Genomic DNA, 15,442 nt, shown 5'->3' with positions numbered 1-15,442 from the left:
CGGTTTGTGTTAGCCATGTCTCTGTCTTCCTGCCTGTTTTCCTTGCCAAGCGCTGGGGTTGAGGGTAATTTTGACAATCTTTGACGAGGCCATGGCTTTCCTTGACGAAGTGACGGGTCAGAAGTGAGGGACGACAGCCAAGACAGGCCGCACAGCCCGCCCGTCCAGCTGGGAATATGTACCTGGCGGCCCCCGATCAGCCCTCGACGAGACGGCCATCATTCTCCCCATCACTCTTAAACGGCTTAGTGAACTTTCTGCCCCCATCTATTCTTATCGTCGCACAAAGACTTGGTGTTCTGCGGTCGTGGTCGGTTGGAACGTGACGCAAGGATTCTCTGGGAATAGAATGGTGGCAGGGACCGAGGGCTGTCTTTGGTAACTGGAGGCAGGACTTTCTGTTGGATTTCCTTTGTACCATTGGTTTCTGAATCAAATGGTCGAGAGTCTTCCTGGGGCCATTGTTGCTGCGTTTAGAGTCTACCACAGGCTGTCTGGATTTTCGAACGGCAAGGGGAAGGAACGAGCGAGTTACGGGCACGAGCACAACCACCTCTTGCGAGTTCACCACACTTGGATATCCACCAGGCCTTCACATCCTCTCGAGACGCAGACCTTGGAATATCCTACCCCCCCGACTCCCCATCACGGTCAGAGGCTTCGACGAAGCAAGTCTTGAGACCCGTCGACGTCAGGCCAACTGATAATACCACCTGGTAAGTCTTCCGTCCCCAATCTCAAGACTCTCCCCAGATTGACAAGACCAAACAGATCCAAGCCTGCCGAGTACCTTCTACCCGAAACCTGGCAAATACTTCCCCCTTCCCAGCACACTTCTCACCACACCCACCGACCGCAGACATGTCCCAGTGCGTCAGCTGCAACAACCAGCCGAATGACAACGACTCGCTCGGCGGCGGGGCGCACGAGGGGGCCGTGACGCCCATGGTGGTCGGCATCATAGCCGGCACCGTCGTGGTCTTCGTCCTCGTCCTGTGCGCCCTCTTCTACTGCGCCAAGCTCGAGAACGACAAGACCCGCCGCGGCCTCAAGGCCGAGGAGGAGGACGACGGCGCCGTCGAGGAGGGCGGCTCCCATCCGACATCTCAGCAACTACAACCATCGCCATCACCAACCATTGACGATGAAGGGGTGGAGATTCTCGATGGAGATGGTGATGATGATGATGAGTTCGGCCGTCACCATCGCCCTCGGCCAAGGGAGCCTGATGTAAAGTCTCGGCCCGTGGAGCGCCGCCCGTCCTCGGTTACTGTCGTCGCTGGGGAGGTCGAAGATGCTTGTGGCGGAGGGTCCGCCGACACGACCAGGCCTGCCGGCGGGGGTGGTGTGAAGAAGAAGGGGCTGTTCAGCTGGGGAGGAGGCAAGAAGTCAAGCGGTCGTGGTGGGTGTCTCTCATCCTTTTTCCCTGAACCTTGTGTGTGTGTGTGTGTACGTGTGAATGATAGGATGGGACGATGCTGACTTACCCATCCTCAATAGCCACCCCCGCAGACAACCCGCCAGTGACGGCCATAGAAATGGTCTGAGCAACCCGATATCACACGGCTGCGTACTTCAATGGTTACTGAGACCTGGCGTTGGTTTTTCATGGCACTCTGAGGCATTGTTGGTGACGAGAAGGGATTTTGACTGCATGTGAGGAGCATGGCACATGTGTTTGAGCCAGGTCGGACCTGCAGCGGTAATATTGGGAGGGGATTTGTGATTTCGCGCCTTGAGCTGCACATGTTCGTGAGACATGGAGGTAGTCATGTTGCTCCATTGAGAAACTGGTACCAGGAGGGAATGTGACGATATTTGCATGGCATTTCCTTAACCTTCTAATCCAGCACCGATGTCTGAGTTTACCTGGACGGCGCGAGTCTAGAGACTTCAAGACAAATGGCAGTCAAAAGCGGAAGCCAATGAATCATCTTTTCTTCATATATCGGGTTCATACATGTATTTGTACAACATTATGCCGACGCCGACGCCGAGTCTTTGAGAACACTCAGGATTCTGTGAGCTTGGGCACCGAAATACAGTCAAGTATGGCTCGGCAGCCTTCGAAAAGTGTCGATCTCTCTGAAAAAGCAGCAGCAGAAGTGGTAACACGATTAAACTAATGGTTAGCAACCTCCCGATTTCCATGACCATATTTTCATGTCATTAAATTCCAACTTATGCTCTTCGTGTTGGTAAAAGACAGCATCTCATCAAGGCATTCCTCCTTGCCCATACCCGATTCCTTGAACCCTCCGAAAGGCACGTTTAAGAAGTGCTTGGCAACATCGTTGACCCATACAAAACCAGCCTCGACTCGGCGTGTAGCTCTTTGGGCCGTAAGTATATCGTTTGTGAAGATAGACGCGGTCAGGCCGTAGGAAGTCGAGTTGGCAATCTCGAAGACCTCGTCCTCGTCCTTCCAGCGAAAGACGGACATGACAGGCCCAAATATCTCCTCCCGAGCGATACGCATGTCGGGCAACACATCAGCAAAGATGGTCGGCTCCACAAAGAACCCCTTCGAGAGACGTGCATCCTTGAAAACCTTGGGCACCCCGCCGCCACAGACGAGTCTTGCCCCCTCGGCCTTGCCGGACTCGATGTACCCCAGCACACCATCCTGCGCCGCCTTGCTGATCATCGACCCCATGGTGGTGTTGACATCGGTGGGGTCTCCCGGCTGGCACTTCTCCCGGACCAGCTCGACGACCCGCGTGAGGACCTCGTCGTGGAGGCTCTCGTGCAGGAAGACGCGCGACATGGAGCCGCAGCTCTGCCCGGCCCAGGTGAAGTTCGTGCCGCGCGTCACGGCCTGCGCGAGCTTCTCGGCGTCGGCGTCCGGGTAGGCGACGAGGCAGTTCTTGCCCCCGAGCTCGAGGAGCGTCGGCTTGAGCTGGCCCGCGGCGTCCCGCTGGATGGCCTTTCCGGTGGCCACGCTGCCGATGAGCGTCACCTTCTTGACGAGAGGGTGCGCCGCCAGCGCCCTGCCGCACTCGGCGCCTCCCGGCAGGACGCTGACGACGCCGGGCGGGAGGACGTCGGCCAGCAGCTCGGCCATCCTGAGCACCGCGAGGGGCGCCTGGTCGGGCGGCTTGACGACGACCGTGTTCCCCGCCGCCAGCGGCGCGCCCAGCTTGGCCCCCGCGAACATGAGCGGGTGGTTGGATGCGACGATGCGCGCCACGACGCCGAGGGGCTCGCGCACGGTGTAGTGCAGGTACTCGTCCGGGCGGAACGCCCCCGGGAGCGTCTCGCCGCGCACCATGGGCGCCAGCCCCGCGAAGTACTCGAGGCTGGCCCCCGCCGTGTGCGCGTCCATGATCATCTCGGCCACGGGGTTGCCCGTGTTGTGCGCGTCCACGAGCGCCAGCTCCTCGGCGTGCTGGTGCAGGACCGCGGCCGCGCGGCGCAGGTGGGTTGCTCGCTCCTGGATTGTTGTGTTCTTCCAGGCGAGGAAGGCCCTTTGGGCTGCCTGGACCGCGGCTTCGACGTCGTCGGCTTTTGCTTGGGCTATTGTTGTGATGGCCTCGCCGGTGCCGGGGCTGATGGTCTCGAGGCGGGAGCCATCTTTGGGCTTGTGCCATTGACCGTCGTAGAAGAGGTCAAAGTGAGTAGGAATTGCTTCCTTCAGGGGTGGTAGCTTTGGTGTCATGGCTGCAGAAGTTGGTTACTTCAGAGATGGACTCTGTTTTTGCGCCCAAATGTTATCGTCCCTCAATACTGCTGCGAGTTATAAGTGAGAAGGACGTCACTATATTCGATGAATCCGCAGCGGTTTCAGGGGCATTTGAGGCACCTGTTGATCACTCATATCGCTGCTCAAAGAGCTAGACAAATAGAACTTCGGAGGTCTACCTATGACTGACAGCTGAACAAGAATTGCCGAGAGGGAGAGCCCGCGAGGAGTAACATCCTAATGAGACGATGACAGATCAAAGAGCAGTGTTGACGTCTGTCACCAAGAGCAACTGCTGCGACCGATATCTCCGCACATGCAGGCGAGCCGTGAATGGAATCTGAGCCTATCGGATATGATTCCAATTCGTCCTACCCAACTGGACTGCACACTAGCTCGACTTGCCACGGCATTTCCGAATATCCAAGTGGTCGATGTTTAGTCGGGGCAATCGACGCGTGTGAATATTTCTACGTACCTCAAGTAATAAAGATGGATTCCGAGTCGCATGTGGAAGCGTCTTCGGGGTAGCAATTGTCAGAGTAAATGTCAACTCTCGCGTCAGCAAGCAAGACTGCGGTCTATATCCGAGCTGAGGACACATGATCCATACCCGGTACACTTTGTGGATGTTCGGCTGTAACATTTTATCACACGGATGAGAGATTCCCAGCAGTCACATGTATGCGATGTGTTGTACAGTGTCTAGAGCTACTGATGTAGCTTATTCGGCAACCCATCTCGTCCCGATTTATCCCCCTTATCCAGATATCCACAAATCCTCCCCTCTGGATCCCACTTCTTCCGAATGGCCATGGGCTTCTCCCCCGCCTCATCGGACCAATACCTCGTCTCCCGCATCTGAATGTCGTGATCCCCAAGGTACGTACCCACCGCATACGGCGTCAAGGTGGCCATCTGTTTCTTCACCCACGCCTCATTCTTCGCATCGTCCTTGCTATCCGGATGGATGGCATACAACGCGATATAGATGTCGGTAGTGATACTCAAGGCCATATCGTTGGAGGGAGGATGCCTCCTGCTCACGGGGTTCATGGGCTCCCAAAACGCCACGCCACAGTCGGGGATGTCCATGAAGGCCGCCTTGCAGACGCTGACCATGTCGGAGTCTTGGCCGAGCCAGACCGTGTCGGCTATGTAACGGTGATTTTCGGCCCAGACGGCCTTTTCTGCTTCTTCGTATTCCTGCTGGAAGGTCGTGTCCCCGCAGTCTTCGCTGAAGATCGCACCCTCAGGGTGTGTGTAGATTAGAGGAGCGAGTTTGGAGCGTGCGTCTTCTTCGGAGTCGGCCCAGACGGTACTTTGTACGATTAGGATACGACTGTGCTGGCCTCGTGGGATGACTGAGGTGGCGGCTATCACAATATCATGGCTGATGGTGGGGATTATCTGGGGCTTCCTGGTTAGATAATGTGCTCCTAGGCAGAACAAGAGGAATTCTCACGCTGACCATCCACCTCATGACCTTTTCATAGTGGCTAATGGGATAAATGTACACATTGCTCTTGTATACTTTGGGTGCCGGTCGAGTCTTGAAATAGAACCTCAAGACGACTGCAGGGAAACCTCGATACGATATCAATAGGAGACTTCTGTGCACAGATGCTCTTGAGGGCAGACTCACCTGGCCCAGAGCCACGAGCAGCCCAAAACAGGTCAGAGTTCTCAAACTCATCGCAGTGCTTGACCTCCGCATTCGCAGTGGCAACATCGAGACCGATCAGGTACTCGCACAAATACCCGCAGGACTATCAAGATTGTTCCCATGTCAGTCAGTCAGCCAGCGCCTTGCCACATCATGGGACCGAAATATTCCAAAGGACTTAGAGGCTTCTCACCCTGCTGTTATGACCCATCCCCCCCTGAAGCATGAAGCCCCCCAGCCCGACCCCAGCACAGTGCCCCGTCGGGACGAACCTCACCCTCTCCGCCACAAAGGCCGTCATCTCCGCACTCGAAACGCTCGTCGTCGTCGTGACGATCCTGGTCGCCTCGTCGTACCCGATGTGCTTGTAGTCCACCAGGTCGATCAGCACCGCGTCCTGGCGGATGCTCCAGAACGCCCAGCTGTGGCCGCCCGAGCGTATCGCCACCCGGGCGCCTAGCTTTTCTGCGAGCCTGATGCTGTCGACGACGTGCTTGTCTGTCCTGGGCCGCACCACGGCGGTGGGGTAGCGGTCTGGGAGCTCGGTGCTGAAGACTCTCGTGCGTGCTGCTTCGTAGGCGGTCTTGTCGCCGTGGTCCCGCCAGAATATGGGGAGGTCGTCGTTGTGGTTGACCATGACTGTCATGTTGGGGGTTTGTGTGTGTGTGTGTGTGTGTGTGAGATCGTGTCGTCAGGCGCCTGCCTTATCTGATACAATTTGGTGCTTTTGATTGTAGCTGCAAATGTGAGACGGATTTTCGAATCGACATAGCTAGGTACTTTCCCATTCTCGGCGACGCGCAGACGCGCATGCCAGTAACGATGTGGCGCATACATCGCGTCTGCGAATCACAAATGATTCCGCATGCGCGGCTGCGAGGCGGCGAGGCTCGGGATTTCCGACATTTGTGCCATGGAACTGTTCCGAGGCTGCATATTTCCTGTCTAGTACAACCTTCGAGGAAACAAATGTTCCCCTCGGAGGTGTTCCGAAGAGGTCTCAGTGTGTTAACAGGTCTCAAAAGACTGGTTATGGAAACACCATTTCCCACGACTTCGGAACGATCTTCAACAGAAACAACCACGAAGGCTGTTTCACGTGGTCTATACATCTTGATACCGAGCTCATCTTGGCAAAATCTGGTCCCAAACTCCCTTAGTCAGCTCAAGTAATATGCCGGTGATGAGCAGCCAGACTTTTACCCCCAATGACTGGTGTAGCTCGTTCACTTGTGTCCAAGATCCTATTTAATGTATGAGTAAATAGCACGTTCAAAGTGAGAGCAACGCTTTCCAATCTTCCAAAAGGCTAAAATCACTTTACCATTATATGCATCAGCAGTTCATATCAAACACGTCCCACCACTGTCCAAAGATTTCAAGCGAGAATGCCTGGTGTGCCTCATCAGACCGCAGACGGCGCCTCCGAGGAAGACGAGCGCGCCCCGTTGATATCTAGAGCACCACCGCCGGAAAACGTACCACCACCTATCTTCGCCGAGGGTGGGCGTAGGGGCTGGCTCAGCGTCCTGGGCGCCTTCGGCGTACAATTCTCCACGTTCGGCTACGCAACCTCCTACGGGCGTCTACGAGGTGTACTACTCCGAGACCCTGCTCAAAAACTACACACTCTCGGAAATAGCCTGGATCGGGTCCATCCAGACCTGGGCCTTGTTGTCCACCAGCATCGTCAGCGGGCCACTTGCCGACCGGTTCGGCCTGCAGGTAGTTCTGTGGCCAGGCACGGCCGTCTACGTCCTCGCCGTGCTGATGGTCAGCTTCTGCGCCGAGTACTGGCATTTCCTCCTCTGCCAGGGCTTACTGCTGGGGATCTCCGCAGGTATGATCTTTGTCCCCTGCGTCTCAGCCGTGGCGCACCATTTCCACCGGAATCGCGGGCCTGGCCATGGCGCTGGCCTCGGTGGGCTCGCCCCTCGGCGGGATCGTGTTCCCCCTGCTCCTGGGGAAGCTGCTCCACGGCACGAACATTGGGTTCCGCTGATCGCAGCGCATCGTGGCGTTGCTGGTGCTGGAAGTTCTGTTGGGCTGCACCTGCTTCAACTTCCAAGACTGACGCGGGCCGCCGCTCTGGCCCGTTGATCTTGCTGTCGGCATTCAGGATCCCCGTGTACACGCTGCAGGTGTGCGCCATGGTGTTCCTGTTCCTCTCCGTGTTTACTACTTATGTCTTTGTCGCTGAATATGGCGTCCGCAATGGCATGCCCAAGGAGCTGGCCACGTATATGTTTGCCATCATGAACGCGGGTTCTTTGATCAGTCGGACGTTGGGAGGATCTGCGTCTCTGTGCCTAGGACCGTTCAACGTTATGGTCCTCGCGGCGTTCCTGGCTGCCATATCGCTGTTTTCGTGGCTTGGTATTACCTCAGTGCCGGCACTGGTTGTTTTTGCCGCTGCTTATGGGGCCTTGTCCGGGGTGCTTATAGGGATCATGATTGCTACATTGGGCCATTCTGCGCCTCATCCTAGTCAGGTATGTAACCCAATCTTCCCTTTCCCCTGGTACTGTAACTGCGGATCTCATCATTTGTGTATGTAGATTGCGACTGTTGTCGGCATGGCCTCGGGCATCATGGGTACTGCTGCGTTGACTGGAACGCCCATTGCCGGTGCACTCATCACATCAGATGGCGATTACAGTCGTGCCATCCTATTCAGCGCCACGGCCATGACGATTGGAGCGTTCTTGTTCCTCGCCGCACGTCTCGCTCAGAGCAGGAAGCAACTGATCGTATAAGACATGATGCTTCGACGGCAGAGTGCAACATCTGGACGTGAACGAGTAAGCCACAAATGGCCCCAGCTTCCTCGGATGGAATCAAAGCAGAGAGATACACACCGTGCTAGAGAGGCTCACGGTAGTAGATGAGTGGAAAGCCGTGTTGAGGTAGAAAGATTCTGCCTACCGAATAGTACCGATAGACAAATATAAAGTAGGGCTCCAAGCTCTTAACAGCATGGACTTCAAGACGGCACTAGGAAGGCACCGTCTGAGGATCGAGACATTTATCCACTATAATTCTTTCGCTTGACACGAAACTGTACGTCACTAATCCTCTTTCTTTCAACATAGATGCAATCTTGACTACCTAGGGAGTCTTCCCTAACTTTCCTTTTAAATGTGTCCCAACCCGGTTAGTTAGCAACTCAGCTTTCATTGTCCTATGCCTTACCTATGCTCAGTGATGTTCAGTGTATAAATTATCTTGACCACCCCTCCGGCCCCAACACACATCGGAGCCAGCTCGTCCTGCTTCAAAATCGGTTAAATTTACTCTACCGTCACTACGTGCCAGGATTCAGTCACCGCTACCAGACCGATGGACTGGATACGCATGGGCAGGGTACGGAGGCCTGGTTCCTAGCAACTGGACTGCCTCTGGCCCAACAACTGGCTGCCCGTCGCCTATTTGCCAGATGCTCACAGCTTACTGGCTTGATCCCTTGTCCCCCTCTCCTGGTAGGCCGCGCTTGCTGCCTCAATCCTGTATTATTTGAGGTGGGCGCGGGCTCTTGTCCTGTTCCCCCTTCCTAATTCCTACCTCTAACAACTGCGCCTGTTCTTCGCGGCGACCTGGTTGCGCGCTACTATATCTTCCTCACCTGACCTAGTCTAACCATCCTGACCATGCCACTATGCAAAACGGCGAAGGACTTCCTCTGCAAGGGTAAAGAAGGAGAATCCCGAATGAACACATTTTCCAAACCTCCAATAGCATCGGCCCACGACCGGACTTCTTTTCCTTTCGTGGATAGGCTTCCCATGCTGTAGGTGCCGCTATTTGCACAGATTCTGAGGTTAGGCACCCATGTGGGAAATTCGTAGGGCCCAGGATTTCCATTCACAAGTGCGGAGTAATGAAAAAAGGTAAGACTGGCACCAGGTGTCCTCCGCATAACATCGAGGTTTTTTTTTTTTGCCGCAGAAGTTCTATGTATACTGATGCCACAGTCGCGTCCTCCTATCGTGGAACAATGTCCAGACCCGTGATTCCAAGTAAAGCGTATATGTGGTCCTTTGGATCGGTTGCCTGCAAGCAATTGCCCATAATGTCTTGTATGTATACCAATACAGCAGACCTGTCATTACTATGATCATAAACACATTTTCGGATTTCCAGGCAACTCCGGGTGTAGAGCAATCTGTTGACGGCTTGAGAATGCAGATGCTGGATTAAAATCTCAGATCTCCAAGGAAAGTTCTGCGGCTTGGACCAAGTTGCCCGGCCCACATTTGGGCCACCCCACGATTCGGGCCACCTTTTACATACTAAACATCCCTTTTTTAAAAACACTATAACTAAATCTAAAGAAATTCTATAATACCCATATTTTGCATATATAAATGTTTTTAAGCCTAGTTTATATAAATATTATTTTCTAAAATTCATATTAAATATATAGCTAGATGAAATATCTTAAAGTTAATATATTTAAAATGTTAAGGATTACTAATATAATGTAAGAAATACTTAATATTATAATATTAAGGTTTATTTATTAAATACTATATTTAAATTTTTATATAAATTTAGAAAACACTTATTTAATATATTAAATTTATATAATAAATCTACCTTTAATATATATAATATATATATAAAGATATTTTAAGCTTTTAATTCCCTTATATTATATTTTCGAATTTGTTAAGGATTTTTAAATGTTTATGTTTAAAATTTGTTTTAAAAATATATAATATAAGAAGCATTTTTAAAAATATTTTTATTTTATTTTATAGTTAAATACATACATATGGTATTATTCTTAGTATATGTGGATTTTATTCGAATTTAATATAGGGTTTTAAATAGGAGGCTTATTTTTGGTGTGTTTGCTAGTAAATGCGGGTGGCCCGAATCAGGGGGTGGCCCAAATGTGGGCCGGGCAACTTACTCCTTTGCTTTTTTGGCCTACTTATAAATATTTGCGAGGGTCTGGAACTCGATTGAGTTGTCTGCATAGAAAAGAATCGATTTTCCCGAAAAGACTATCTCTTGGAATATCCAAGTGCGCTTCCAGGACGGCAGATTGAAAAAGGACCTTAAATATCCTAATAGAGGCGAGTTACGAGCCATGTCCTTTGTTTCGGCCTTCAATCTAGCAGTGTGATCTCTTCCGGGAGAATGTTCATTTTCGAGCAAGGTGGTGTCCTTGGGAGAGGTAAACTCTTTGAAATCTTCCGGCGAAGTTAAGTCTTCGGAAAACGGCAGATCCTCGAGCAAGTCTAAGTTCACATCTTGGCCGTCTCGTTTGCTATCGAATCATCCACTTCCGGCTTTGAACCCACTTTCGGCCATGCGAGCTGCGATTATGGAAAGACCTTGAATGGCGGCGGGAAGTGTCGATGTCGGCGAAACGGAATCCAAGCAGCAGAACGTAATTGTCGCTAAGGAGTATAAATCCTTCATCAAAGGAACTTGATAGTTCTTCTCCTCCTTGTCTTTTCGGTTGATACAGAGCGCATCTGGTCGCTTTGTGCCACTGCATTTGATAAGGGCAGGGCTAGCCCCCCTAGCCCCACCACCTGCCCCGCAGCTCGGGGCTTATCGATAAGGGGGTGTCAGGCCCAACCCCGCTAGCCGCAGCCACCAGTCCTAACTGCAGCCGCGTCCGTGAAAATCTTGTCGCACATCGTCTTTTTTTTCTCTTCAACCAGAACAACGGCACCCACAACAACCAATCTCAATCTCGCACAAAATGACTATCCATGTCATTCTCGGGGCCCAATGGGGTAATTTCACACTGCCTCCCTTGCCTGGAATGCGTCCTTCCTCTGCGTCCGGCCGATATCGGCTTGCTCTCACGATACTAACGATAACCTCATAGGCGACGAAGGCGTGAGTCCCCGATCCGAACCCAATACGGCCCGACATCCGGACATTAACGATACTGTGTGTTCAGAAAGGAAAGCTGGTTGATATCCAGTCCCGGGAGGCGCAACTCTGTTGCCGAGCTGCCGTAAGTTCAACGAAGGCACCAATTCCGCCAACGGCTTCCACGATACCTTCGCAATCGACTATCTCTCGGTGGACTCCCTGCTAATTACCCTCAAGGGTGGATCTAATGCAGGTTAGTCTATCTGCCGTGAGGCAAATCTCTAGAGCGGCCTCAATCGGGGGCAGCGCTGACCGGTAGGACGGTTTCAGGTCACTTGATCAAGTTCGTCAAACGCTTTCAATCGATCAGTTGATTTACTTGTCATTTGCTAATGAGTCAAAGGGTGGATGGAGTCTCCTACAGGTAAAGAACGGGCCGGCGTCGAAGCTGTGGTTGGCTACTGACTTGTAGTAGCTTTCACCTCTTGCCCTCCGGCCTCATGAATCCGCGGTGCATGAACTTCATCGGCTCCGGTGTGGTCTTTCACATGTGCGTCATCACAAAATCCTCCGACTATGACCCGATCGATCGCCAGACAGGCATCTTATTGATGTCTCGCCTGGCTCGCACCCCTTAACTGAACAGGTCAATAAAACTGACTCGGTCCCTGTAGCCCAACCTTCTTCAGCGAGCTCAAGGAGCTTGAAGAGAGTATGTTGCAGGATATCCCAATCTTTTGAGCAGCAGTATGTCTAACATAGCTCAGAGGGCCTGACCGCGGTACACGACCGAATCCTTGTTTCTGACAGGGTCAATGTCCTCTTGGACATGCACATGGCAGTGGACGGTCTCGAGGAGAAGGAGCTTGGAGGTTCGTCCTATGGTTCCGATGCTCTCTTTAAAAAACGGCAGCTAATGAAAGCCTCAGACGCAGCTATCGGAACAACAAAACGCGGTACTGTACCCTCAGAACTTCATGCTGGGTTGTTCCTTTCTGCTGCTTTTACCCCTTTAAAAGCACTTCCATATATGAACAGCAGGGCTAGCGATTCTATTAAAGCAATGGGTTCTAACGTCCACCAAAGGCATTGGTCCATGCTACCAAACAAGCAGAGCGGTAAGAAGTTGGCTTGACGAGGGGTCGCACTGTGCGCTAACTTTCCCAGCGAACTGGCATCAAATTAACTGACATCTTCTATCCTGAACTTCTCGAGGAGAAGGTGAAGCGCTTAGCTGATGGTTATCAAAAGCGCTTTGGAGAACTGTTCAAGTACGACATCAAAGCCGAGCTTGCTCGTTTTGAGGAGTATAGGGAGATGATGAGAAAATACGTCGTGGACGGCGTGTCCTTCATGACATCCGCACAGCAGAGCGACACGAAGATTGTGGTCGAAGGCGCAAACGTAATGTTCTCATCCCAAATGCTAGACACACAGTGCTTACTTCAATAGGCACTGATGCTAGATGTTGATTATGGCTCGTACCCAGTAAGTCTGCGTTAACTTCTTTCTTCGTTTTTGTACCAGTGCTTACAATCAATAACAGTTCGTTACTTCGTCAAGTACCACGCTTGCTGGCATCATTGGTGGACTCACCCTGAACCCGAAGAACATTGCAGAGACGGTTGGAGTGGTTAAGGCTTGTATGTCAAGTGCTTCAAGGCTGTCATTCACTGCTGACTGGCAACAGATACCACCCGTGTCGGTTGGGGTGCCTTCAAGACCGAAGATACGGAAGAGTGCGTCTTTACTACGTTCCCGTAGCCACTCTAGACTAATTGAAAACCTCAGGATTGGCACCAAACTTCAGGAGATTGGACGCGAATGGGTGAGGCTACATGCACCTCAGAAGATTCGAGCTTTCACCGCTGACAAGACATAGGGGACGTCGACCGGCCGCAGACGCCGATGTGGATGGTGAGCTTTAATCACTTTAGCGTTTAGCTGCTGATCAACCTACTAACTGCTCTCAGGCTCGGTACGCACAACTTGAAAATCCTCAGGGATTGACGGAACTGGGAATGCAACTAACAAGTACATACAGACCTTGTTGTTGTCAAGTACAGCAACTCAATCAACTACTACACCAGCCTTAATCTGACAAAGGTAGGTCTGGTGTGCTTCCTACATATATGAAAATACTAAAACACTTCGTAGCTCGACGTTTTGGACACTTTCGAAACGATCAAGATCGCGATCGCTTATAAGGTCGACGGACAGGTTAGTGATGCCAACGAGATCATGATAGATGATAGTGACATTGATCGTCTGGACAGGAATTGGACTCTTACCCTGCGGATCTTAAGATCTTGGAACGAGCTGAGGTGGTGTACCATGAGATGCCAGGGTGGCAAACGCCGACTACCAACGCGAAGACCTACTACGATCTGCCCAAGAAGGCTCGCGATTACGTGGAGGTAAGCACTCGAATTGGGCTCGTATAGCGAACAATGGTACTGACCTCTAGCAGTACATTGAGAAGTTTGTGGGAGTCAAGGTACGTGGGCGCAAATACTGTCCAAGCCCGCAGTTGCTAACGTCCCGCAGATCAAGTACATTGGCACCGGTCCCGACCGTGAGGCCATGATCCAGCGCGCCTGATTGCGCCAGATGGAGGAAGCACCCGAGCCTTGGCTTGGATCGTGCGCAAGGAGTGTAGGGTACCCAAGCCATTTCATGACTCCAAGAAGAGTGTGGGTATTTACCTCGACGACCCCCTAGTGCCTACTGCTCCTCCGTACGGTCCTTCCGTACCACTTTTGCCCGTGATGCGTCCTGTGCATGAATACTCATTCTATCGCAGACGAATCGGTTCCTGCGCTCTGGGCTTTGCTGTGCTTGGTTCTGCGGTTGATGGAGCTCACATGATTGATGCGACATGGTATCAGGACTACACTGAGAAAACAACCAACTCCAATTTTTAATTTAGAAAGGGATCGTCACGAGCCGAAGACACCCTGCACTTTATGCTCCGTCACGTTACGCTATGCTCGGCTGCTCTCTTTGCTTTCCACAATGTTGTCTGACCGCCGCTGAAGAGCCAGGTCCTAAGCTTTCAACGAGCAATCTTTTTCTGCTGTCCTTGACCGCTTCTCCAACTTCTGACGGGATCTCGTCTCGCTTAGTTCCTGCGATCGCACCTCGCTTGTCGATGTGGGGACGCTCCAAGTGCGTAGCGTGGGAGGGATTGAGTAGATCCAGTGAGTGGAAATGATACTAAGCTCTGTGAGCTTACTATTAGTCCGGTTGAGCTGATCTCTGCAAAAGTCGCTGTCTTTTGAGTGCTTTGAACGTCCGATCAAGTCCAAACTTTTGCCGGAATTGAGCGCAAAAGTCCTGGAGGTCAAGGTTGCCATAGTCTCGAACATTCTGCAACTCGGCCTCAGACCAATTCTCCTTCTTCAGCAGTCCCAGTAGTTGAGTTCTCTCTATGATCGCGCCATGGGTACGCCCAGAGCCGAACTTCTCCTGGAAACGAGTGGGAAACTGAGGTCGAGGAACTCCAGAATCAAAAAACTCTCCCAGAACATTGTCCTCTCCCAGAGTCCACGGTTTTGGACTGCTCAGCTGCGATATATCGATCTTTTGCTTCGTAATGCAATGACGGACTGTTGCCATACTTCGGCCTTCTGGATACTCGGCTTCTAACCCATCGTAGACCTCCTTCCACGTCGCGCATTTCGGGACATGAGACTGCAGAAAGGTGTGCTCCTCAGCAGTCCATGGGATTCGATTGCGAGAGGAAAGTCCTGAGGTGTCCATACTCTCCAGTGTCGCAATGGTCTGGAAGACTTGCGTTGATCCCTTGTCGCCAAACCTTATCTTCATTGCACTGCTGGCTTGGTGCCAGCTGTTGCAAGAGCTCAGTAATGACCTGAGATGTTCCCTCTTGGCATCGCCTTCGTCCTTCAGGTACGTGAATGCTGCACTCTGCTTGCGTGAAGAAGTGTGCCGCTGCCTAGACACCGCAGTCGGATTCGGCTCCGGCGAGACTGGTCGCAGGGGAAATTCGACCTGCTCCGGAGCCTTAGGCGGCCCTGACAGCTTTTGCGGCGCCGCAGTTGCCGACGGCAGGGCGTCTCGGTCTCCGTGCGCCCGCGCGGCTCTGCGAAGCAGCTTCATTTGAGTCAAGAGATTGGGAAGTGCGGTAATCACCGAACCGAACGTGAAACTTGGCTAGCTTTGTCTTCAGCGGGATTGAGAGCTCCATCTAATACTTCAGGTAATGAAACTCGGAGTCTTCCCAACGTGTAGCC

At 52.3% G+C, this 15,442-nt stretch overlaps 6 protein-coding genes across 6 annotated transcripts; 3 read left to right on the top strand and 3 right to left on the bottom strand.

Moving 5' to 3' along the window:
• Nucleotides 1-861: 861 nt before the first annotated feature.
• INS49_003491 (uncharacterized protein) lies at nt 862-1,547 on the top strand (the record flags this gene model as incomplete). The annotated part of the gene is made up of 2 exons (XM_043164285.1): nt 862-1,402; nt 1,501-1,547. The coding sequence occupies 2 exons, from the start codon at nt 862-864 to the stop codon at nt 1,545-1,547; spliced, it is 588 nt and encodes a 195-aa protein (XP_043019050.1).
• Nucleotides 1,548-2,161: 614 nt separating this feature from the next.
• On the bottom strand, nt 2,162-3,658 carry INS49_003490 (uncharacterized protein; the record flags this gene model as incomplete). Its single annotated transcript, XM_043164284.1, has 1 exon — nt 2,162-3,658. The coding sequence occupies one exon, from the start codon at nt 3,656-3,658 to the stop codon at nt 2,162-2,164; it is 1,497 nt and encodes a 498-aa protein (XP_043019049.1).
• A 735-nt stretch (nt 3,659-4,393) lies between these two features.
• Nucleotides 4,394-5,994, bottom strand: INS49_003489 (uncharacterized protein; the record flags this gene model as incomplete). Its single annotated transcript, XM_043164283.1, has 4 exons — nt 4,394-5,092; nt 5,148-5,257; nt 5,328-5,451; nt 5,626-5,994. The coding sequence occupies 4 exons, from the start codon at nt 5,992-5,994 to the stop codon at nt 4,394-4,396; spliced, it is 1,302 nt and encodes a 433-aa protein (XP_043019048.1).
• A 742-nt stretch (nt 5,995-6,736) lies between these two features.
• Nucleotides 6,737-8,104, top strand: INS49_003488 (uncharacterized protein; the record flags this gene model as incomplete). Its single annotated transcript, XM_043164282.1, has 4 exons — nt 6,737-6,941; nt 6,991-7,199; nt 7,418-7,840; nt 7,907-8,104. The coding sequence occupies 4 exons, from the start codon at nt 6,737-6,739 to the stop codon at nt 8,102-8,104; spliced, it is 1,035 nt and encodes a 344-aa protein (XP_043019047.1).
• Nucleotides 8,105-11,067: 2,963 nt separating this feature from the next.
• Nucleotides 11,068-13,787, top strand: INS49_003487 (uncharacterized protein; the record flags this gene model as incomplete). Its single annotated transcript, XM_043164281.1, has 20 exons — nt 11,068-11,101; nt 11,197-11,261; nt 11,334-11,439; nt 11,517-11,529; nt 11,590-11,610; nt 11,662-11,799; nt 11,861-11,898; nt 11,954-12,058; nt 12,248-12,261; nt 12,354-12,590; nt 12,639-12,674; nt 12,733-12,829; nt 12,877-12,925; nt 12,978-13,014; nt 13,131-13,164; nt 13,231-13,292; nt 13,344-13,406; nt 13,463-13,603; nt 13,657-13,683; nt 13,734-13,787. 20 exons carry the CDS (start codon nt 11,068-11,070, stop codon nt 13,785-13,787), a joined length of 1,371 nt encoding a protein of 456 aa, XP_043019046.1.
• Nucleotides 13,788-14,423: 636 nt separating this feature from the next.
• Nucleotides 14,424-15,308, bottom strand: INS49_003486 (uncharacterized protein; the record flags this gene model as incomplete). The annotated part of the gene is made up of 1 exon (XM_043164280.1): nt 14,424-15,308. One exon carries the CDS (start codon nt 15,306-15,308, stop codon nt 14,424-14,426), a length of 885 nt encoding a protein of 294 aa, XP_043019045.1.
• Between the last annotated feature and the right edge of the window lie 134 nt (nt 15,309-15,442).

Source organism: Diaporthe citri (genome assembly GCF_014595645.1).
Source record: "Diaporthe citri strain NFHF-8-4 chromosome Unknown scaffold_10, whole genome shotgun sequence".
Taxonomy (NCBI): Eukaryota; Fungi; Ascomycota; class Sordariomycetes; order Diaporthales; family Diaporthaceae; genus Diaporthe; species Diaporthe citri.
This window is presented reverse-complemented; position numbering and strand designations above follow the sequence as displayed.